We start from the raw sequence: 24,659 nt of genomic DNA, 5'->3' as shown, positions 1-24,659 counted from the left end.
TTTTTGTTTTTTTTTTTCATGTTTCTAATAATTTCAAGACCTTAGAAAGGAGGTGCTTCCTGACAGCAGAGCCAGGGCCTTTTCAGTATTTCCTCACTCCTGCTACCAAAACAGTAACCACATAAACCCAGCAATACCACTGGGAGATACTGTAAAAAATGTGCTTCATCTTCAATTTGATCTTATAACCGTGCATTTTAGTTGAGGGCTAGACAGAATGCAACCTATTCATAAACACTGACCATTGTTCATGTATCTTCACATAAGAAAACCTTTGACATGACCACTTCAAAGAGAAAAACATCTTTGCATTTATCAGATGTCAGCTGTTGGAAATGTAGACTGAATTTGTAAAGCTATTTGCTAATGTTTCACATTGTTATATATTTGGTTATAGAAATCTCACAAAGGTGTTACTTCAGTAGCATTGCTGCTGTTGCTCCTGCCCCTGCCCCTGCTCCTGCTTCTGCTCCTCCTTCTTGAGAGATGCAGATGTAATAAAGAAAAGCTGATGTAGTCATTACCTAATTCTCAACTGACTTACAACCTTACAGACTGGAACTTCAGTTACCGTATAACTGCCACATTCACAGAGAAACTTCTGGTTAAAAGCATACTGGCTTTGTGTGTGAATAGTGTTCATGTATGATATTTGGAAAGAGTTATCAAACTTAGGGAAAACATTAACTTCCCCACAGAGGGCCTTGTCTGTAGACTTAGGGAAGTTCCTTACATAAATAAAAACTGGAAAGTGGGTAATGCTTGAGTACATATAAATACTAATATTAAATTTCAGATCTTAAATAACCTTCTCTGCCAGTTCAAAAATTTGGGCACTTTGCCCATTGATGTGGACTTTTAATTGCAGACCCAGACTTTACTTGAAAACACCATGGAGAAACCTGACAAGGACCTTGGGTTTGTATGGTTTGACCCCAACTCTAGAGATCTCAACCCCAAGAGATGATGTTATGTTAATAATACACTCGAGCCGGGCAGTGGTGGCACATGCCTTTAATCTCAGCACTTGGGAGGCAGAGGCAGGCGGATTTCTGAGTTTGAGGCCAGCCTGGTCTACAGAGTGAGTTCCAGGACACCTGGAGATACCCAGAGAAACCCTGTCTTGGAAAAAAACAAAAAAAGCAAAAACAAAACAAAACAAAATACACTCGAAATATAACATACTGGAAAGCATACACAGGTTGACTTTTCTTCCCTCTATGTACTTGAAGTCATCCGAGCTGCGAGTCACCTGTCTGGCTTCCGTTGCAGGCATCTACTTGTCTGACTTGACCTACATTGACTCAGCATACCCATCCACCGGCAGCATTCTAGAAAATGAGCAAAGATCAAATTTGATGAATAACATTCTTCGAATAATTTCTGACTTGCAGCAGTCCTGTGAATATGGTGAGTTAAAAGAATGGCTTTTAGAGTTAATTTCAGTTTTAGTACCACATGGCTTTAGCTTTAACTACCTTCAGTTATATTTCTCTCTTAAGTTTTCAGCTACTATGTGCTTTACTTGAATAATCATTTATCATCTTTTGCCTAGATATTCCCATGTTGCCTCATGTCCAAAAATACCTGAACTCTGTTCAGTATATAGAAGAACTACAAAAGTTTGTGGAAGACGATAATTACAAGTAGGTCCATCTTCAAATTTGGATGCTTTATCTAGTTCTCTACATTGACCCATTATCCTTTCATCTGATGCTTAATCATCTAAGTATGGAGTCTACGCTAGTGCCTAGCCAGTGAGCCGTTAACAGTGGCAGATTACATGTGTTTCTTTTACTCACTTGATACAACTAAGCCAGTGTACAAATGCTTCGCTGGTTTTGTTGTTGTTGTTGTTTTTAAATTTAAAAATAGTGTAGCTTTTGAGCCAGCAAGTGGTCAGCAGGTAAACAGGCAATTGAGGTAAGCCTGATGTCTGCTGTTGATTCCAGGTCCTGCACAGGTGAAAGGTCAGAATCAACTCCTCAAAAAATAAATAAACTTTAAATACCTTTTAACATTCTTAAGCTATAGAGAACAGGCATTCAAAATTAGGGGTTTGGTTTGGGGGAGTTGGCTTTTTGTTTTGTTTTGTTTTGTTTTGTTTTGTTTCCTTCTTATGTAATGGGACTCTTTTCCTAGGGAAATTTACATTTTTCTAAGCAGAAAAAAAAATTATGCCATTTACAAAATACAAAAAAATATTCCTTCTTAAAGGGTTATTTTTAGGCACACTTTTGAAAGTGTTTCCATGACTTGAAGGGCTACTTAGACTTCCCATCTCTGGGTTGTTAAGGTGCTGCTGTAGGACCATGTTTAATCTATAGCATACTGTCCTTCGTAATGCATCCAAAATTATGTTGCTTGGAACCTTTATTACCATTTTCTTCCCCGTATTATAGCATTAACACTTTAGATTTTTCTCTTTTACACAAAATGTTTATATATAGTGACTCGCTGGAATCTAATTTGAAGTCAGGTTAGCTTTTTAAGGCTGAAGGTTCACAGACTTCCTGCCCTGTGTTGCACCTGTCTTGAGTTTGATGGTCTGTGTCCTACTACTTATATATTCTTCTTGTGCCTCTAGTTGCTGATGTAATATTTGTATTTGATAAATACATTTTGTCTAGGGAAATAAGATCAATTCTCTTGATGTCCTGAAAACTCAAGATACAAGTACTTATTAATGTCTCTCTTCTGGCCAAAGAAACTGATTTACAAAGAGTTAAAGGTATTATGTAACAGAGTAGGCTAAGTAAAACCTGCACAATTACAGAGAGGGCTAAACTTTTACTGACTATAGCAAGGTTGTGGTAGAATTTTGTTTTGTTTTATTTAAAGGTAATTGTTTTGTTTTTGAGACAGGGTCCTTCTACATGGCTCTACCTATCATGGAACTCACTATGTAGACCAGGCTGACCTTGAACTCAGAGGTCCACTTGCCTTTGCCTTCTGAATGCTGGGATCAAAGGCAACACCACCATGCCTGGCTTAAAGCCAGTTTCATTTTCCTGGAGGACATAGACTTATGTACTTGATGTTTACAGGCAGGCTGCTGCGTCACGCCGAGTTTATTTTCCTTAGTGGTCAGAACCAGGGCAGCCTTAGCAGGTGCTGAGTAAGCCTTTGCCTGCTACTGTGCTAGTTCCGTAGACTAAAGAAGCAAATAGATAGTGTACTTTTTCTCAGAGAACTCATCTGGCACATGACACATGCCTGACATCCCTGAGGGTTCCTTAGATGGCTGTGCATCTCCATGTGAGTCCTCTGGAAATCAGCCAGTCCTTTTAACCCCTGACCCATCTCTGCAGCTACTTAATGTGGTTTTTATGGTGGGTGAAAAGAAAATAAGAAACACTTAGACTAATGGAAATAGTATTCATCCTCTGTTCAGGTATCTTCATAAGTTCAGGCCAGCATAAGTGTTACAGACAACATCTGTGTCTTCCAGCCAGGCTGGAAAACATATTGATGTAGTACATAGTTTAGCACAGAAGAGTCTATTTTCTTCCTTGTGACTTGACGTCACTCTTATGAGACAGAGGTTTCGTACTATTGGTATTTGAATAGCAGTGCTTTCAGACTGCTGTTAAATGCTGCGTGTGGCCAGCCAGCTCGTGTTCTGTTCCATCCTGAGAGGGCCAGGTGCTAGGAGAGGCAGCAGTTTGCCCAACAGAATGGGCGTGCCCAGCGAGCAGTCCTCTAAGCCATCCATCTACCTCCTGAGGGTTTTGTAAGGAAACGTGACTTTAATATTTTGCCAACACTCATTGTTTCTTATGTTTTGCTCTTTTGAAATTTAGGCTCTCCTTAAAAATAGAACCAGGAGCAAGTACCCCACGCTCAGCTGCCTCCAGGGAAGACCTAGCAGGTTAGTCCATAGCTGTTGGCTGCTGTGTGGTTGCTTGGTAAGGGTGTTTCCAAAGTGGAGTTCCTTATCAAACAGTGGAGCAGGTGACTGACCTCAGGTGAGAGGGCTGCGCCGTAGAGTAGGTGAAGGCTTCACACGGCTCACACTGCTACAAAAAAGTACCTTCTATACCTTATCAATATAAACCTTCAAACTAAGCTTCTTAGTACATATTTAAAAATACATGAAGGCCCGGCTACATGGCACTGTCTAGGTAAAGCTCACTCTGAGCAGTCAGGTAGCTCTGGAGCCTCTCACATATGCTTTTCATTCCTCTGCTTGGTTGTTTCTTTTTTTAAATGGTTTATTTTATATATATATATATATATATATATATATATATATATATATATATATATATTAGTATACACCAGAAGAAGGCATCTGATCCCATTGCAGATGGCTGTGAGCTAGCATGTGGTTGCTGGGAATTGAACTCAGGGCCTCTGGAAGAGCAACCAGTGCTTATCTTAACCACTGAGCCATCTCTCCAGCCCCACTTGTTTGTTTCTTAAGACAGGCTCTTTACTATATGGTTTTTGCTGGTCATCCTCCTGCCTCAGCCTCCCATTGTGGGTTTTAGGTGCATACTTCCACAGCCAGCGTTTTTGGACATGCTGCCACTCACTGTGTAGCCCTGTCTGGCCTGGAACTCCCAGAATTCTACCTGCCACTGTCTCCTGAGTGCTGAGACTAAAGGCTGTGTGGGTGCCCAGCAGCTTTTTATTAAGGAGGTATTTTGAAAGCCATACACTGTGAGGTGTTTTCTATTCATATGAATCAAATTCAGTGGCAGGCAATATAGGTAATTTCTAACTTGAGCACTTGACCTAGCCTATACATTTCTTAAGTAAATTCAAAGCTATATATAAAAAAGCAAGTATCAAATTGAAACCACTGAGTGTAGGACTCAATACCTAGGTATTAAGTCCAGATTTTGTTTTTGAATTAAGAGTCCAAGCCTATCTCTTTTTCTCCTATATAAAATAGGGAATTATTTATATTGCCTTTGTTTAATGCACATAAGAGAGATAAACAATTTTGCATAGTTGACTTATTTTAGAATTTGGAAAATAAGTATTTCTTCAAATCAATTAAATAGAACTAACAGGATCTAAAATTTAGAGCACAGTGTTATATCAGAGAGGTTTTTTTTTTTAAAGATTTATTTATTATTACAGATAAGTACACTGTTGCTGTCCTCAAACACACCACATGGTTGTGATCCACCATGTGGTTACTGGGATTTGAACTCAGGACCTTTGAAAGAGCAGTCAGTGCTCTTCCCCGCCGAGCCATCTCTCCAGCCCCATCTGAGAGCTTTTGTGGTTTTTTTAAGAATCCTTAGAGGGGGCTGGTGAGATGGCTCAGCGGGTAAGAGCACCGTTTGGTGCTCTTCAGAAGAGGACTGCTCTTCTGAAGGTCGTGAGTTCAAATCCCAGCAACCACATGATGACTCGCAACCACCCATAATGAAATCAGATGCCCTCTTCTGCTACAGTGTACTCATTTATAATAATAAATAAATCTTTTTTTAAAAAAAAAAAAGAAGAATCCTTAGAAAGCTTGTGACAATTTCCTCTGTCTTCTCCCCTTTCAACTCTTAGGTCCTGACATAGGAGCCTCGCCCCAGGGAGGGAGGAAGAGCAGTGCTGCTGAGGGGGCCTTACTGCCACAAACACCCCCATCCCCTCGGAACCTCATTCCACATGGGCACAGGAAGTGCCACAGCTTGGGTTACAAGTCAGCAATTGTTCTAAGTTGTTTGTAGATGAATTATTTTATTACTCTATTAGTAAAACATGCTTCTATATTCTGTTTACTTAAGTAGAAATTAGGTGCTTATGTGATTGCTTTTGTCAGTAACATCAGTCTTCAGATTCAGTGAAAAACTACCTTGTTTGCCTAAAGGGATTTATTTTTTTCTTATATCTGGATTTGAAATTGAGTGTTCTTAGAAATGTCCATATTTGAGGGAGATAAATTAGGAGTTCAGAGAACCGTAGTAATAACACTGAAAGTTTCTTGTTATCAAGAGCTATTATATGTCATAACAAATACAGATAATAAATTAAGCTCTTTATAAAAAACCTACTGTTTGTATTTCAAAATACAAAAAAAAAAAAAGAAAGGCAACTCTTAGTATCGGCAGGTTTGCACTATTGCTTCCTCTAGGAGGGATGCATGCTCAGTGGGCATGGTTCTGTTCCAAACAAACTCTAGAAACAATTTTGATTGTCTTTTATATCCTGAACTAGAAACATAGGAAGTTAATAAAGAAGGTTTCTCTTTGTTTCTAGTTTCATTCATAAGATGAACACCGCAGAGTTTAAGAGCGCAACATTCCCAAATGCAGGGCCACGGCACCTGCTGGATGACAGCGTCATGGAGCCGCACGCACCGTCAAGGAGCCAAGCTGAGAGCTCCACGCTCTCCAGTGGGATATCCATAGGTGAGAGACCTGGGCGTCTGTCCAGCTGCTGCAAAAACATTCATGAACCCTAGCACAGTGGTTCTCAACTTCCTAGTGTTGTCACCCTTTAATATAGTTCCTCCTGTCGTGGTCATCCTCCATTATAAAAATATTTTTGTTGCTACTTCCTAACTGTAATTTTGCTAGTTATGAATCTTAATGTGGATATCTGATATGTGGCCCCTGCATAAGAGTTGTTAGACCCCCTCACCAAGGGCTGAGACCCACAGGGTGAGAACCACTGCCCTAGTATAAACACAAACAATTTTGGTTTAAAACAAAGGTACAGTTAAATATTGGGTGATGGTAAGTAGTTGATAATTATTTTTAAGCTGTTAGTAGTTTTGACTCTAAATGTGAAGACCTTTGAGGAAAGACTTCTTTAATTGTTTGGTTAACTATATGCAGTTTGGATATGGAAACGAAGAAAGGAAAAGAAAGGAAGGAGTCAAGTGGGATTCCAAGTCCCTTGAATTCAGCAGCCAGTTGGCTGGTGGTGATCTTAGCACATACAAGACGGGGAGAATCGATGCTGACTGCTGACATACATATTGAAGAGGTGGATGAGTTTTGCAAGTCGAAATTGTGTGGTCCTTAATAGAGATGTTAAGTCACTGGATGTATGAATCTGGAGCTCACTTTGGGTAGTGTCAGGTCTGCAGCTATATGAAAAGGACCATTATCTCAAACTGTTAATTTATGTGTTCAACCTCTGTCTTTCAAATTGTCTGTTAGTCTTGCTGTTCTCAAAGAACCAACCAATTTTATTTATTGTTCCTATAACCTATTTCATTAACTTTTCTTTAGTCTTTATTTACTCTGTTTGGGGTTGACTGCTTGTCTTTTGACAGTCTTGGCACTTTTTGTTAATGCTAAGATTTTTTTAAACAGACACTTCTTTTTTGTTGTTTTGTTTTGTTTTTCGAGACAGGGTTTCTCTGTGTAGCCCTGGCTGTCCTGGAACTCACTCTGTAGACCAGGCTGGCCTTGAACTCAGAAATCCGCCTGCTTCTGCCTCCCAAGTGCTGGGATTAAAGGCGTGTGCCACTGCCGCCTGGCTAAACAAACACTCCTAATGATTGATTTTTTTCTTTTCTTTTTTGTGTGCATTGGTGTTTGCTCACACGTATGTCTGTGCAGGTGTCAGATGCCCTGGGAGTGAAGTTACAGATAGTTTGGAACTGCCATATGGATGCTGGGATTTGAACCTGGGTCCTCTAAAAGAGCAGCCAGTACTGTTGTGCCATCTCTGCAGCCCTACCTCTTGCTTTCTTCTTACACTGTGTTTTATTATCTGGTCACTATTGCTCGTTATAATTAATCTATACCCTTAGTGTGTTCAGGTCGTCACACTGCTCAAGGGCCTCGCTGTACTGATAGAACTCTCAGTGTCAGTAGAGATTTGTTATCTGAACTACTGACTACTTAGCCTCAGAATTCCAAACCCTAAACACAGAATTGCTGCTGAGCCCCCAGCACAGTGCCACCTAGCACCTGTTGATGCTGGTATTCTCCTTTTATATAAATGCTGCTAGTTAAATGACAAGGCGGACTGTTGCCTGAAAGAATACCTCTCTATTAATGTTGTAAGTGTCCATGTGTGCAGCACCTTGATAGAAAAAAAAGAGCCTGTTTTTAGTTAAAAATTTTTATTCCAATGGAATCTAGTTCGCTACTTAAGAAAAAAGATTTTGTATGCATATTTAACTTTTTCCTTTGTGTACTAAAATTATGCCCTAAGCTGTAGTTTTCATTTTTGTTGTGATTGTGTCTTGTCAGAAATATAAATGAAACATTTTATGAATCTCATGGAGTCAGGATTTATTGAACATGGGTTTCACAGGTACCACAATTTCATGGCAGCAATGTGTCAGATATTGCTACTTGCCAAGATAAACACAGGTTCTCTTATTCCAGTCTTAATTGATATTAGCTCCACGTCAGATATTATACGTGACTGGGGCGGGTTGTGGAATGGCTGCAGAGGATCAAGGCGGGAAGGAGCCTCAGCTGGGAAACCGGAATTGAGGTACAAGCCAGCTGGAAGTCTGTGGTGTGCACAGGGTCAGACTTGAGCTGTAGAGCCGAGTCTGGGGACAGAGGACAAAGGGCAGGACCAGATTCAGGTGAACAAATGAACAGAAAGATGGGCAGTACATCCAGACAGACAAACAGAGGGACAGACAGACAGTGATTTAAGTAAGTCATCTGAACAGTAAGAACAGAGGTGAGCTGACACCGAGAGTCAGGGACCCTGAGGTACACACGAGTGGTCAGGTAGAGTTGGTTGGAGCTGGCGCCATCAGATGCCAGCTCTGAATCAGGATGCTGGCACCATCCCTCCTTGATCTACTGTCTCCATTAAGTTCTTGGGCCTGGTTTTCCTTATGGTCTGAATATGCCCATGTCCTGCTGGTGGTAATACAGTGGGGTTCCAGATGATGTCATGCCCCGGGGACTCCATTTCAAATTTCATTAGGCTGTTTATCCTCATTACAGTATTTCAGTTTCAAAACAAGAAATTAGTATGCCATGAACTTCTTTCAATTTCAGTTATGGCAAACTTAGTAAGAAAAAGGCTTTTCTGGTACACTTTGATGGTAGACGACTTTTGGTTCTGTGGTATTGAACGTCCAATTCAGGGGTAGACCGGCGCTCTTCCACTAAGCTACATCTCCAGCCCTGTGTTTTGTTGTTGTTGCAATTTGTTTTTATTTTCAGACAGGGTCAAATTGAATTGAATTGACTCATGTCTCCCCCTTCTAAGTATAGGATTATTAGTATTATTAACATATTAATGTGGACCACCAGAAATTTTATTTTTGAAATATAATTTTATTTTATTTATGGAAAAAGCACTTCTATAGCAATAATAGAACAACTTTTGGTTTTAGGGAGCAGCGATGGTTCTGAACTAAGCGAAGAGACCTCATGGCCGGCTTTTGAAAGGTAGGAGAAGTGAGTCACTAAAATTGCTTTGAACTTATTTGGTCTGTCTTAAAGAGCCTATGAGTTTGAATTTGAAGAGGTACATGTTACATGTCACTAAGCGACTATGTTTTTTTCTGGTCAGAAAAAATGACGAGTAGACATTAAAGTCTGGAATTATACATGAGAATGGCTATTGGTGATCTTTATATATGTTTCTTTGGTGTTTTTACATGTGTTTTTGAATTTTTGAAATTGTAATGTAGATTTTTAATAATGATGAATTTTTAATAAAAATTTAAAATAACCATAGTTAACTTCTATATTCCAAAAATGAGATTATTTTCTTAGGTTTGGGTAATTTAATGGTAAGACACTTATTTATCACTTTGTTGCTTTCCTAAGGATAGAATAACAGCTAACTTGAAGTTAGGAGTAAAGATTGATATTTGACATATAGGTCTGTGTGTATGTGTGTAGTGCTTCACACGGCCCTGCTACCTTCTCCTCCCTTCAGGCTGTAAGCGATGTCATCTGTGTGGGGATGGTGCTCTCCATTGCTCATCAAATAGACCATCTCCCTGAGACTAATGAAAAGTTATTCAAATAGGTATTTGCTAAATGCCCATTCGAAGTCTTCTGTTATTACTTCAGTATCCTTGGGCTCAAGACATTAGACTTGACAGAAAGAATTGTTCCATCTTTATATGTAAACCAAGACCTGAACTTGTAAGCAGCAAGTGTGGTGGGGAGATAGCGGGGAGTTGGTGTTGTTATATAGAACTAAGTGTGGTGGGGAGATAGCGGAGAGTTGGTGTTGTTATATAGAACTCAGGGTTGGACCAGGGTCTTCTACTGAGCCCTAAGATCATTGTTTAGACTAAATATTTATGTTCTATGAAAACTCCGTATCACTCATTTTTAAAAGGAACATTTGAAATTATATTTGAGTCGTCTTGATTTCAGGCTGCTTATTGGAAACTTCCTAACACTGTACTTTTTGATCTTTTATATGCTGAATGTCCTGTTTTGTTGTCTCCGTTGGGGAATTTGTAACAGTTTGGTTTTATGTGTTCTCTTCTGAAGTTTTACTTTCACTCTTCCTTTTTTTTAAAGATTTATTTTTATTTTGTGTGTATAAGTGTTTTTGCCTGTGTGTTTATATCTGTATCATTTTCATGCCTGGTACCAACAGAGATCAAAAGAGGGCATGTCAGATCACCTAGAAGTGGAGTTGCAGATGGTTGTGTGCCACCGTGTGGATGCTGGGAATTGAACCCAGGCCCTCTGCAAGAGCAGAGAGTGATGTTGATGCTGAGCCATCTCTTCAGCTCCCACTTTCATTCTTTTAATTTGAGTTTACCTGGAACAGAGAACATAAAAGTTGCATTGGGCTTGCTCTGTGAATCTGTAAAAAGTACCTCTCCTTCAGGAAAAGACTAACTCAGTCTGGTTGAGGTGTATATTGTCATTTTTAGGTTAACTGTATTGGTTAGCAGTTGTTTCTTAGGTTGCTCAAACTGTGTGCATAACCCAGTATGCTGCATTAGTGTGTTTTCATCCCAGCAAGTTACCTTGGAAGGCAGTTTGTAAGGTCTTAACCTTCATACCTCAAAATAGTGATTTTCTTGTATAATAGTTTTACATACATTTGCCACTAACATGTCTGTACTTGTGCCAAATTTAAAGTACTGGCTCTTCAGACATATTGAAATCAGCTTATATATAGCCTAGAAAGATTCAGACTTGAAATAGTACTGACCCACATACATACCAAGTGCCCTGCTTCAGGATCGGGACCTTAGGCGTGTAGCAAATGCTGTATCACAAGCTGTATTCTCAGTCTCTGAATCATTCTCTATATTTTAACCACAATTTTCTCCTGTCATTTCCTAGAGACACATCAAATACCATAGTAGTTTTTTACTTCAAGTATCATGTATCACATACTTTTGACTTTCCCAAACAAAGAAATACCATTGTTTCTGGGTATATTTCCTATATCAAGTACAACATGATCTGGGATGAATTCTGGTTCATACCTTTCTTATCATTTATTGGCTTTGCCGTTGATATGAAATTAAAGATTGCCTATATTTACTCCTTAGTTTGTCTCTACTAGTTTACTTTGAGTTATAATAAGATATTTTCCTCGTTTATTTTAAGTTTATAAGCCACATTACTTTTAGGTGTCTTCAGAGGGACATACAATAAAATGAATTATTTATATATGTCCATATATCATGTTTAAACTGGGATCCAAGAAGAGCAAAGGCGCTTTGCAGCCTTCTTCAGGTTTCCATACTATTTAGCCATAAATAGTTCTTAGCCTTTTGACAGATGTATGAAAATAAGTGCATGTGTTACTGTAGAGTATAGCATGTACTTTATACCTGTGTTTCTAGAGTCAATAGAAGAAAAAATTTTAATGTGTTGCATGTTTTAAAAAAGAACCATATCTTGCCCTTTTTAAGGATTATACAGAAAGCTAGATTACATAGGAAACTAGAATACTATTCTAGATATTGATAATGATCCTATAAATAAAAATATGTGTAATATATACAATTTATAATGGAATCCAACAGGAAGAGATTATACCACTCTCTCGGCCCGGTGACAAGAGTGCCACGAAATGGCTATCGAAGCCACATGAAGGCCAGCAGGTACAATCCCCTGCATCAGGGGCCATAGGACTCCCTTCTGGTGTTGGTGGCTGGCTCATATGGGTGTGGTCTGACGTTTTTTTTCCTCTTCTTCCTCAGCTAATTGGTTTTAAAACTAAACAAAATGCCCATGAAAACCTTCTTTAAAAGATTTAATGCAGTTTAAATTTGAAGTATTCTTTCTCAATCACAGAGCTAATTATTAAAAATTGCATCTTTATGTCACATTTTAAAAATGCTGCAAAGTTGTTAATCCTTTAATGTCACTCTTTCTAATGCTGCTAATTATGGCTGAGCTGTGTAAAAATCAATTTATTTTTCTTACGTTGCAATCAAAGCATTTATTTTGCTAGTAAGTTTATATTCAATTTGTCCTTTTAAAGTAAGCTTTTTCTTTTCTTTGGAGCCTAAATTTAGAGCAGTCTATTTCATTAAGTAATTTTTATGGAGTTCTCTCCTTAATGGGGCCTCTCTGAACTACTCTAGCTGTGGGAGCCTAAAGATGGTGGATGCATGGAGTGGGGACACAAGTAACAGGAAGTCACCTCAGAACAACAGCACAGTGACTCGAGAAGCAAGCCCTGTCAGCTTGACGGTGTCCCCTCCGTATAAGCAGCTAGAGCATGAAATCTCTAGGTTGTCACTTTGAAGACACCTAAATAATCATAAAGAAAATTGAGCTTCTACATTTTTGGCTGTTTTAAGAGTTGTACATCTCACAACACATTACCAGAGGCTGGCATTTAAATCATTCTATCTTAAACATAGGCTCTAAAGTCGGCTGAGGAAAGGCATTAAAATGATTTCTAATGTATTATGAAAAGGGAATCCTGAGCGTGAGGCTTTTCTGTCAGGGATATGTTAGGCCATAATCAAATCAGTAAAACTTACCACAGAGAGCCAGTTTCTAAAAGCAGTTGATTGGCACAGTTACTTTTATTTAAATACTGTAAAAGCAAGTGTGAGTTTTTGGGGGTGTTTTTTTGGGGTGGGGTGCTGGTTGTTTTTTGTTTTTGTTTGTTTGTTTTAGCTTGTTGTTTGTATTTCTCTGTTTTGTATACTTAAATACTTGTAACAAAATCCTTATCTCTCTTGCCAAAAGTTTCTGATGGTTTATCACAGTGATGTACTGTGTTATGTTAAGAAAAAAAAATTACCTTAAAATCTTGACTAATCTTAAAGTAAATTGCTGCTTTCTTTCTAAATTGCATTTGTTGAAATAAGTGATGAATGTGTGTTTAAACATCTGCTGGCCTTAATAACTTCCTAATTAACCTTTACAACAGCTTAAAACTTTCAAACCAGTAAGTCTTTAAACCCTTAGTGTCTTTTTAAATGTAAGAATAATTGCATTACTTATGGACCCTCTCAGTGACCACTGCACACACCCTCTAAGCCACCTTGTGCTTCATCTCATTGTTACAGCTCTGCAGAGTCAGAGGACTTGGCGGTGCACCTGTACCCAGGAGCTGTTACTATTCAAGGTGTGCTCCGGAGGAAAACCTTGTTAAAAGAAGGCAAGAAACCCACAGTAAGGTTCATTTCTTGAGTCATTTAACCTATACATTTTCCTTATTATGTTTCTTTCTTTTTTTCTTTTTTTTTTTTTAATTTAACTCCTGGAGAAGGAAAACTCTGTTCTTAATCAAGAGGGTGAGTGCACAGACAGAAAGTGTACTTGGTTGTTGATGTGGGGTATTCAAAGAAGACTGCTTGGACATGAGTTTCAGCCAATAGAAAGAAAGCTTCTGTTAGCTGACCAGAAACCACACTGGGTGTGTGGGTTCCCAGTAGAGCCCTGAGCCTTTCTCAGGGTGAGCTTTTAACCATAAAAACTATGTTCTGGGTTGACATACCTTCAGATAACAAGTTAGCTTGAAGTGGAACTACAGAAGCCAAAAGGCCAGGATAGTACATTGAGACTTTCCCAGAACCAAGTATGGACTTTGGGTTTGGATTTGGTTTAGTTTCAGCAGGTGGTGCTGCCTACGTGCTGAGGTTTACTGCCTGAGTGACACTCCACCATGGAGTCAGTTGTGCTAAGGTCTGGGGCCCTGGTAAGGCTTTTTCTCTGACTCAGGTAGTTACTGTCTTTTTCCCTGTTGACTTAGGCCAACCTCAAAGTGTTACTTAAATTATTGGATCACAGGAAATGAAGAAGGAAGGCAGAAGACTCTGGGCTCCAGGCCTCCAGATTCCTTTCATAAAGTTGTAAATTTGCCACATAGGTTGCAGCTAAATCATATTTTAAGCTTTAACTTAGATCAAATAATCCTTCACTTCTCTTCAACTTCTAAGGTAATTCTTATCCAAAACTATTAATGAACCCTGTTATTAAGAAATAGCAGCAGTAAGCTGAATGTGGTGGTGCAAACCTTTAATCCGAGAGACAGGTGGATCTCTGAAAGTTTAAAGATAGGCTGGTCTACACAGTGAAAATCGAAAGTAAAAACCTGAGAAGTGGGATTTGACCAATTCTGTTCCATCAGTTCATTTAAACTTCATAATGTAGTATGGGTATCTGAGGTGCAGACATCAGAAGTGCTGTCACCTGCCTCGGAACTCGCAACTCCAGAGTGCTGTCACAGAGGAGGTCACCTGTGTGTTTCTCCCCCCAGGTAGCTTCTTGGACAAAGTATTGGGCAGCCTTGTGTGGAACACAGCTGTTTTACTATGCCGCCAAGTCTTTGAAGGCTACAGAAAGAAAGCATGTAAGTATTCCTCCTCAACGCCCTTAGCTTCATTTCTCAGCCTCTTCCTGGTTATAAAGAAAACACCCCTCCCTAGTAGGACACAGGGCCATGTTCTCATCCCCCAGCTCTCATGCTTCCTCCTGGCATGCAGTATGGAGTTGGAAATGTATGTAAGAGACCACTCTGGAACGTGTGTGTTGTAGGGTTTACTGCTGTAAGCAGACACCGTAACCAAGGCAAGTCTTATAAGGACAGCATTTAATTGGCGCTGGCTTACAGGTTCAGAGGTTCAGTCCATTACCGTCGAGGTGGGAGCATGGCAGTGCAGGAGAGAAGCCAAGAATTCTACATTTTGTTCCAAAGGCAAACAGAAGGCTAGCTTTCAGGCAGCTAGGATCAGAGTTTTAAAGCCCACACCCACAGTGACACATCTACTTCAACAAGGCCACACCTCCTAACAGTGCCAGTCTCCGGGTCAAGCATGCAACCATCCCAGTGTGTAAGGGGCCATTCTGGAATGTGTATAAGGGGCCACACTGCAGTGCCTGGGAACCACTTGTGTGTTTTCAAGGTTTTTGAATACTGTTTTTTCGTTGTAAGTGTGAAAATGACAGATTACAGATATCTACCATGGCATCAGATCTTTCTCAGTCCTGAGTTTGGGTCAGAACTTGGCTCAAAACCTTTGCCTCACAGCCTCAGCTCCTGGTATGTAAAATGGAAATGAAAACAATACCTAAAATTGTATCCCACACCTGGGCATGGTGGCACATACCTTTAATCCTAGCTCTCAGAGGCAGGGGATTATGACCTTTGACTTTGAGGCCACACTAGTGAGTTCCAGGACTACATAGAGGGACTTTGTCTCAACAAGAACAAAGGAGCAGTTCGTCTCAGACCTGAGAGGTTGCGCAGTGAGGAGGCAAGCGGGCACAGCTGGCACTGTACTCTGCTCTCCTACGCATGTTTCTTTACAAGCCTCTTGGTGCTCTTTCTCTGCATATAGTCTTTAATTATGGAATGACTACTTTTTGTAGTATAGCACGTGTTAGCTTTTATTATGGTATTTCAGACATGAGTTTGGGTTTGTTGATCATCTTTCCCCCATCTCTCCCCATCCCCCAGCCCATCCCTCATTCTTCCCCAGGAGCCCCCTTTCCCGTTCTTTATTTGAGAATTTCATTCACAAGTATACTTGATGTGAATTATTTCTGTCCCAACTCCTCTTGTATCTCTCCTTGAATTCATGACATTATTTTCTTTTGTATATACACACATACACACCCTAGAATCCAGTTAGCGTTGCTCTTATTGGCATGTTTTTAGAGGTGGTCACTTAGGACTTGTCCTGGGACCTTGGGAAGGGACTGAAAAGATGACCATGAGTTCAAGGCTAACTTGGGCTACTTTATGAGACCTAGTCTCATAAATGACATGAATGACTCCAGGAGAGACGAGAGAGGAAAATTATTTGACCACCATATGCCACACATATACCTATATTGGAGTTATTTATTATTTATTATTTCTTGGCCTGTGAAGAATAGCTTGGGAAGAAAGAAGAGGTACTATTGTTATTTTGAAATTTAAAGATGAAAGCATACTGAAGGTATTAAAAGATTTAGGTAAAAATCATTTTAAAATCATTGCAAAAAAAAATTATGGCTATGTTTAAATCAGTCACTACATGATAATGATTAAACAAATGTGTTTGATGGGTTAAAATTTGAAACATGTCCAAAAAAAAAAAAGTTTTGTATTTATAAAGTAAGAATAAACCAGAACAGTAAGACAGGGAAGTGACCAGAAGGTGAAATGCGCTAACCAGCCACCTTCATTAAACGCTTGCTTGGTAGTGCAGTAAGTCATTTGTGTGGTAGGCAAGCCCCTGGGGCTTTCCTCAGTACCTTAGCTCCTTGTCTAAGGAAAACTTGTTTTCTTTGAACAAGTGAACAAAGATGTTGGTAGAAGAGTATTTCTATAATGGTTATAATATCAGAAATCCGAAAATACACAAAATAATTAACAGTAATTGTCTTAGTTAGGTTTTTATTGCTGTGAAGAGACACCCTGATCACGGCAACTCTTATAAAGGATAGGACTTAGTTGGGGCTGGCTTAGAGTTCAGAGGCTCAGTCTATCTATTATCTTAATGACAGGAAGTGCGGTGACACAGAGGCAGGCATAGTGTTGGAGAGGTGGCTGAAAGCTCTGCATCTGGGTGGACAGGCAGCAAAAGAGAGAGATTCTAGGCCTGGCTTGAACATCTGAGAGCTCAAAGGCCACACCCAGTAATACACTCCTCCTAATAGTGCCAGTTCCTATGAGCCTATGGGGTTGTTTTCATTTAAACTACCACAGCAAGGAAAGCTATTAAAAACCACAGATCACAATACAAATAGACCCAGTTAGCATTGAAGCTGTCAATTTCCACACATAGGATGGATTGGGAGTGAGGCATCAGTCCCCAAACATGACTGACTGCAGACCTGTGGAGTTGGGTTCAGCACATTGAGGAGTATCAGTCTTTGTCCCTCATCCCTCTTTACTATGGGCCTACATTACTTGACCGTGCAGCAGAGCTTAGGAAGCTCTTATTCGTAAATCGTGCTGTTTATTTTGAAGTTATGAGCTGTCAATTGTGCTATCCTATGGTATTTTCAGTGTCAGTGTTATAGCTTCCTAGTTTTCTTTTTCTTTTTTGTACCATTAACATTACTGTTGTACTGGAGTCATTCCTTTTCCAGTAACTTTAGCTGTAAAAGATAGTAAGCAGACATGTTTACGCCCAACCCCCAGCCCCAATAAGAAATAGCACATTGCCTGACCTTTGAAGGCCCTGGGGCCATCCTTGGCCAGCGCAGTCAGTGCTCTGCTCTCCGTAACCTCAGGGCTTGCATGTCACATGTGCATGTGTGCACATGTGTCTCACTGTGTAACCTTAGCTGACTCATATAAACTAGGCAGGGATTAAAGGTGTGCAGTGCCACAGCCAGCTCCGTGCACATTCCTAAGAGCTGACAGTCACTGTTGGTGCCTGAAGTCGTTTATTCCTTTTCATAGTTGAATAGACTTGCATTCTATGAGCTTACTGTAATGCCTTCACTCCATTGTGCTGCGGGTGTTTTTATGTACAGATTCTGTGGGGTATGTCCTGAGGAGTGTAAATACCAAGCTTTTCCAGAAAGGGCATATGAAGTTTCCTGGTCACTGGGAATAATGAGGCTGGCTCCCTTTGGTCTTTGCTGCCCATGTGCATAAAGCCTAGTTATTCTGTACTGTTGGTTGTTTAGTGAGCTTCACCCTTCTTGTGCTTTTTCTTCTACACAATGCCTGTGTAGATTTTTTGCTTGTCCTTACTCTAATTAATAAAAGTTCTTCATTTCACCAAGGCACACTCCGCTCCGCTAGTAATTTCATGGTAGAAGTGTTGTTCATTGTTTTTGTGTACTGTGACTTCTGGCAGGTTGGGGTTTTTTGGTTTGGTTTGGTTTGGTTTGGGGTTTTTTTTTTACGTGCTGCTAGGATTGAGTTGCAGCTACTTAAGCATTCTTTTTTAATTTCTGTTACTGAGATTAACCTTATTTTCTGCCTTTCATAGCACCCCTTTCTCAATAGAAAGAATAGTTAACTATAAAAATAACCAGCATTCCTAAAGTACCCCCCCCTTTTTTTAAATCTATCTTGCTTTTACAAAATGCAAGTAGGAATTGTCTGATAGCCTCACTGGCATGTGAACTATTCAGGCTGAAGAAGCATGGGTATCGGGCTGCGCTTCTTTCCGTGGTAACTCTATGACATGAAGAACAGCAGACTCCCAGCATGCCTGGCGGGAATGCAGAGTGGAGCAGTTTAGGTGACATGAAAGTTGACTCAGGAGACGGCTGGACTGAGGCAGGCTACCTAGGAAGACATGCTGAGCTGACCTGAGCTAGCATCCAGTCACACAGCTTATCTCTCCTATGGACACACTGAACATAAGCTCCCTGACACTTTTAACTTTGACTGAGAACTGGACATAAAGTCACTGGTCATCTCTTGTTTTCTCTGCTCCTCTCTCATCTCAGTTCAAATCAACATCAAATAAGAATGTGTCTGTGCTGGGCTGGATGGTGATGATGGCTGATGACCCAGAGCATCCAGACCTTTTTCTGCTGACGGACTCTGAGAAAGGTGAAGGGTTAGACACACTGGGGTCAACTCAGTACTGCAGGCACTAACTTCTGATCCTGATCCGGGTTCTGCTGTGTTATCAACAGAGAAGTATTTGAGGAATTGTATCTGTTGGGAGGACTTTTATTCCATATTGTGTTTTAAGCTTTAATTAAAAGCCCAAGTAATCCAGATCATGGAGTCTATACACCATACTTTGGACAAAGGCTCGTCATGCATAAATGCAGAGTGCCTCATCATCTGTACCCAGCAGTAACGTCATCCTCAAGTTCTGAAAATTACCGTTGCCATTACATAACTTTTATTGATAATTTACTGCTTGCTTAGCTCAAATCCCTTTCTAAAATGAAATACCTTACATGCAGTATATAGAAACACTCATTAGAATTGACCATAGGAGTCTGGGAAGTGGGTGAAAAGAATTGGAGCGTGGGCTTGTCAGAGTTACACTGCCTGGCCTGCTGCACCCGTGGTGGCTCTCATAGGCTCCAGTGGAAGGTCCTGAGCAGTTATTACTCTTCCTTCACAGCAGCTGCCGGCTGTTGTTGACAGCCACTACAGTAGTCCATCTGGACAATTTCTGCACATCTGTTCCACTTAGCAACTCTTACTGAAATAGACTACCTTTAATTAACTTCACAACTGAATGTTTACATCTGTTCAGGTGTGATTTTTGTATCAACAAATAGCTTTTCATGTATTGTAATTTTAAATTAAAATTTTAATTTGTATGTTAGATGCAAGAAAAAAAAATCAGTCCAAATTGGTTGTAAATCAACTTACAGAGTAAGGACACCTTACTCTGAGCTCTCTAAATTAAAGCCTCTATCCCTTAGAATCTCATGGCTATTCATCATAAAATTGCATTTTTAAAATGGGATTACGTTTATTGAGTTTCACTAACAAATTCTTTGGTTTCCTTCCATCTTCTTAGCATACTTCATAGAATTATTTTGAAGTACACAGGTTTTTATGGTTTGTACTAACAACAGCATTTACTAGTATAAATTGTAACCTTGACCAATGCAGTTGTAGACTTTTATTCAGATTAAATAGTAATACTTATCTGAATTCAGCAAACAAAACAGGACTAACGTGGTTTATGAGCATTCCATGAAGACAAGACGGCAGTTTCTGAAGGTGAACAGTGCTTCAGTAGCATCTCAAAGGAGACACTGAGTCCCTAGAGGATGAGAGAGGGGGGTTCAGCAAGAGCCAGAACATAGATCAGTGGTGAAAGAAGGGGCAGTGCTCAAACTACTCCTTACTCATTTAAACCCCCTCATCACGCTCCGGTCTGTCACACGTTGAATGAGATTAGACACAGGGCCTGCCAGGCTCACACAGGGCAACTTCCTGAAAAAGAAACACTTCCTGTCTCCCCCAGGCTGCAGATTTTATGCTCAGTGGTAGAGCACTTAGCAAGTCAGAATCCCTGGCTTCCAGTTTCCAAGAGAAGCCCCCAGAAGGTCTGAAAATTTGTAATAACTTGGCATATGTCTTAACAGTATTAATGTTCTATAACTGGCTATTTAATGTAATTAGGAATGAATATTTAAGTGACAGACATATGGACTAACAGGTGAACCCTCCATACTACCTTTAGGAACGCATTGGATGTTAATATTAAGGACCAGGGTGGAGATTCTGAGGGTAGAGTGCTTGCCTGGCATGAGCAAAGTCATAGACTCAGTACAGAGAGCTGTGAGGTGACAGTATTTTACATATCTAGAGAAGCACACAGTTATTTTAAAGAACATTTAGGGAACCATAATCACCTTTACCTTATGCTTGGTAGAAAGGTAACTTTCTAAATGTTAGATCCTGTGAGCAGATGGCATAAAGATTTTCAATTGGGAAATTCTGAAACTGAGCTCTGTAGTCATATTTCATTCAGTCTTACGTATCTGGCAAGAATATTGTGTTACAGTCTTTAAATTTATTATTTTCTACTTGCTTTTGGCAATTGCAGGAAATTCATACAAGTTTCAAGCTGGCAGCAGGATGAATGCAATGCTGTGGTTTAAACACTTGAGCGCGGCCTGCCAGAGTAACAAGCAACAGGTGAACACTCCTCCTCTCCCCCCTTCCTCCTCCTCCCCCTCCTCCTCCTCTTCCTCCTCTTCTCCCCCCCTCCTCCCCTTCTTCTCTTCTTTCTCTTCTTCCTTCTCCTCCTCTTCTTCCTTCTCCTTCTCCTCCTCTTCTTCCTCTTCCTCCTCTTCCTCTCCTCTTCCTCTTTTCCTCCTCCTCCTATTCTTCCTCCTCTATCTCCTTTCCCTCCTCCCCCTCCTTCTCTTCCCCCTCCTCTTCTTCCTCTTCCTCCTCTTTTTCTTCCTCTTCTTCCTCCTTTTCCTCCTCCTCCTCTTCTTCCTCTTCTTCTTTCTCCTCCTTCTCCTCCTCTACCTCCTCAAAACCTATACCTTTAAACTTTCATTCATGTGTTTAAGAGACAGATTTATTGGGTCTTAGCCCAAGCTGACCTGGAACTCACTAGTTAGCCCAGGCTGGCCTCAAACTTGTGATCCTCCTTCCTTAACACTAGTGTAGATGAATAATGTTCCTAGTGTTTTTTCTTTTATTGTTCATAGCAGCCACTAAGACATGAAGTCTGTGTTTTAGAAAGATATAAGTAAACAAAACTGTAATATAAACTAGAGAGAGAGACAGGTCAGTAAAGGCAACATATGTACCTGATCCTTCCCAGAGGCAGTAGTGCTGACGTGAGTGGTAGGACGGGACAGGCTGTGTAAGAACAGGGTGGGTGGAGGGACAATTTGGGGCTAGCCAATGTGCAGCTAAAGCTAGAGGGTTTTGGAATGCTGTGTCTGGGGCAGGGGCAGCTCGGAAGGTGGTACTTGCTCAGAGCTCTGGTTGGTCTTTGATAACAACTTGAATTGGGTTCCTAAGGTTGCAGTGGGACCATTTCAGATTTATTGTTTATTTTACTGAAACCGTGGTGATAAAATAGAAAGACTTGTCTCAGAGGATCACCTGTCTGTTGTACTGTCTTCCCCGTGCCCTCTTGCAGAGATGCCCTGGACCACAGATTAACAGACAGAAAACCCAACCACAGTTGTGGATACCACTCCAAGCTTTTCTGGTTGCACGTATTTGGAAATCACAAACTTAGCACTTCGAGTATGCCTTTGTCTCATCAGTACCTATCAGCAGATAATTATTATGCACTATAATTTTAGAAAGCTTAATACTGCTTTGATTTTTATCCTGTTATATCAGGTTATCATCTATCATAACTCTTGATGAATAAGGAAACGGGCTCAAAGACACTAAATGACTTTCCATTTCCACAGGTCAGCAGGCACAGATACGGGGGCCTTTAGCCCAGATGACGTTTCTTTTTCCTTTGAGTCATTGGGGTGGGCTTTTCAGTTACAGTGATTTCACTGATATATAGGGAAAGTTTGGCACAGCCTGTAACAACCTCCTTGTAGGACTTCAAATGTAGAGGGCTTGCTCATATGAAGTTAGTGTCTGGAGCGGAATGAGAGACAGACCTAATTCTCCTATGATACGTGAGTCTTTCAGATTCTCTTCCATGCTTCATTTTTTAAAAAAAATATAGTCAGGGTATTCATTCATTTATAAGAATATTAGGTTCCAAGATTAATGTATATGCATACCAACATAAAGGCTCAGATTTTTTACTGTATTAGTAAACCTTCCTAATATCACACAGATGTTCAAAATTGTTTTGTTTCTAAGTGATACTAATTTATAAAAAAGCCTGTGAAGTTTAAAAATTATTTGAAGACCCAAAATACCTTAAGACACATTTGGGCAATTTATACATGAGGTTCGCTTTGTTAAAATAAAGATTTCTTACCACCAGATCTGGGAGCTTAAACACATGAGCATTTGAGTTATAATTCAATTATAATATTGTCTAGTAGAATTCTTCATGCAAAAACTATCTTGTCAGGCTGGAGATTGCCCAGTGGCTAAGAATGCTTGCTCTTCTTGTAGAGTACCAGAGTTCAAGTCCCATGACCTATATCTAGTGACCCAACTACCTATGACTCCAGCTCCAGAGGGTAACAGGTTTCAGAAAGAGTGTGCTGGCCTGTGAGAGCTGCTGAGCCACTTTAAGGGTGAGGAGGGGACTGCCGGCACTTAGGAAGCCTATGCTGTAACCCATGGAACTCTCAGTAGCCCTTAGTTAGAAAGTCCTTGAGTTTTAGAGACTGGAATTATGCCCCATGGCAAGACACTTGACCAGCTTGTTCAAGCCTCTGAGTTTCATCCCCAACACAATAATTCTTTTAATTCAGACATATAAGAAATCAAATTAAATACAGTATAATCTCAAAGTGCTAAACTGTTACATATATAATCTGTTTATTTTTAAGTCAGAAAGTGTCAGATAATTTTGCCTAATAGATTTGACTCTTTAGTATTTCTGAGGTTTTCATAGAGAGGTCCTTCATGATCGCTATAAAACTGTCAGTGTAGCTTTTTTAATGTACACAGAGAAGTTGATAGCAATTTTATGGAATTCTGATTTACAAGGTTTGCCATATCTCTGACTCATTTATTTATTTTGGTAAACACCCATTAGGCCCCTGTAAGGCACAGGAACTCTGTGTCCTTCCTTCTTTGCAGGCGCATCCTTGTAGAGAAGCGTGTTAATGGTGATTTTCTAAGAAGTGGCATGCTAGACTCGCTGTTAGAAACCACAGGAAGCCTCTTCCATCAAGTTCCCTTTAAAGGACATTTAAACTGTGGTGGCTCATGCTCACATGCCCAGCGCCCACAAGCTCAAAGGCTGCCTGGGCTAAAAGTTGAGACTGTCTCAAGAAAGATACATAGGTCAGAGTGATTTGAACTTGGCTAAATAAGAAGACAAAATAAATGCTGAATTTGGTTTATTAAATTTCATATAAATTGTTAAACACAGGTTATTTAACAGAAAAACTTATGTGTAATTTTATGTATTACATATTAATACAATTTATGTGTTAAATTTCAAGTTACAGAACCCTCACCCTAGAATGAATTTGGGGGACAAGTCACTTTAGGACATTGTGACAGATGTTTTCAGTGACTAGTTGAAACAGCTAAGCAGTCACTCTGGAGTGGCAGCCGTCAGTGTGGGCTACTTGTATTTTTTAGGTTCCTACAAACTTGATGACTTTTGAATAAAGGCCTGAGACAGAAGAGGAGTGCAATTGTTCCCGCGTGGAACCAGGACCTGCCGAGAGCCCAGCCACACCATCCCGGGCCAGGAAGAGCCCCCAGGCTCCAGCCCAGCCTCCGGAGCTCAGAACCAAAAGCACTAATTTCAGGGAATGAAGTGAGATGTTCCCAGAGAAAAACAATGGAGTTGCAAAACAAACTGCCATGAACTACTCTTCTAATCTCCGAACTGACCTGTGGAAACCACTGCCTTAACAGAGTGCGAGGAGAACCGACACCAAATAGTGTGTGTGCGTCTTCTGGCGGTGCTGTGCTTGGAATAAATTGTAGCTAATTTGCATTTCTTTTAACTTTGTACTAATTTTGGAGGGGAAAACCATCTTTTTTAGATACACTTTAAAACAGAAAAACATTTCTTATGGATTCCATCAGGAGCTGTTTTAGGTGCAGTGAGAAGTCCCCGTGAGGAACAGGCCAGCAGCTCACCTGCAGCCTCTGCCAGTGGCTGCCTCAAGTTCCCACAGCAAGACCTGGGAGGGACGTGATGTGGAAGCTATGGGTGCCGGGTGCCGTTTGGGATATGTGGGGAGGGCATGCTTTACTTTGGATGAGGGATCCATTTAAACACTACAGTTTGGAATTCAGAAGGAGAACATGATCTC

General features: G+C 40.3%; 1 protein-coding gene across 5 annotated transcripts in view; it reads left to right on the top strand.

Moving 5' to 3' along the window:
- Positions 1–24,337, top strand: part of Ralgps2 (Ral GEF with PH domain and SH3 binding motif 2) — a 137,001-nt gene extending 112,664 nt beyond the window's left edge. For 4 of the 5 annotated variants that reach the window (XM_031385882.1, XM_031385857.1, XM_031385872.1 and 1 more), the window contains exons 9-20: positions 1,273–1,410; positions 1,556–1,646; positions 3,804–3,871; positions 5,518–5,653; positions 6,211–6,362; positions 9,278–9,332; positions 11,900–11,977; positions 13,403–13,508; positions 14,596–14,688; positions 18,738–18,843; positions 20,816–20,907; positions 23,974–24,337. In XM_031385882.1, coding sequence (XP_031241742.1) covers positions 1,273–1,410; positions 1,556–1,646; positions 3,804–3,871; positions 5,518–5,653; positions 6,211–6,362; positions 9,278–9,332; positions 11,900–11,977; positions 13,403–13,508; positions 14,596–14,688; positions 18,738–18,843; positions 20,816–20,907; positions 23,974–24,003 — 1,145 coding nt within the window. In that variant the 3' untranslated portion in view covers positions 24,004–24,337. The remainder of the gene's footprint in view (positions 1–1,272; positions 1,411–1,555; positions 1,647–3,803; positions 3,872–5,517; positions 5,654–6,210; positions 6,363–9,277; positions 9,333–11,899; positions 11,978–13,402; positions 13,509–14,595; positions 14,689–18,737; positions 18,844–20,815; positions 20,908–23,973) is intronic. The other variant, XM_031385891.1, reaches the window with a different exon arrangement.
- The last annotated feature ends 322 nt before the right edge of the window (positions 24,338–24,659 follow it).

Source organism: Mastomys coucha, unplaced genomic scaffold (assembly GCF_008632895.1).
Source record: "Mastomys coucha isolate ucsf_1 unplaced genomic scaffold, UCSF_Mcou_1 pScaffold1, whole genome shotgun sequence".
Lineage (NCBI taxonomy): Eukaryota > Metazoa > Chordata > Mammalia > Rodentia > Muridae > Mastomys > Mastomys coucha.
The sequence above is the reverse complement of the archived record's forward strand: the minus strand, read 5'-3'. Positions and strand labels throughout refer to the sequence as shown.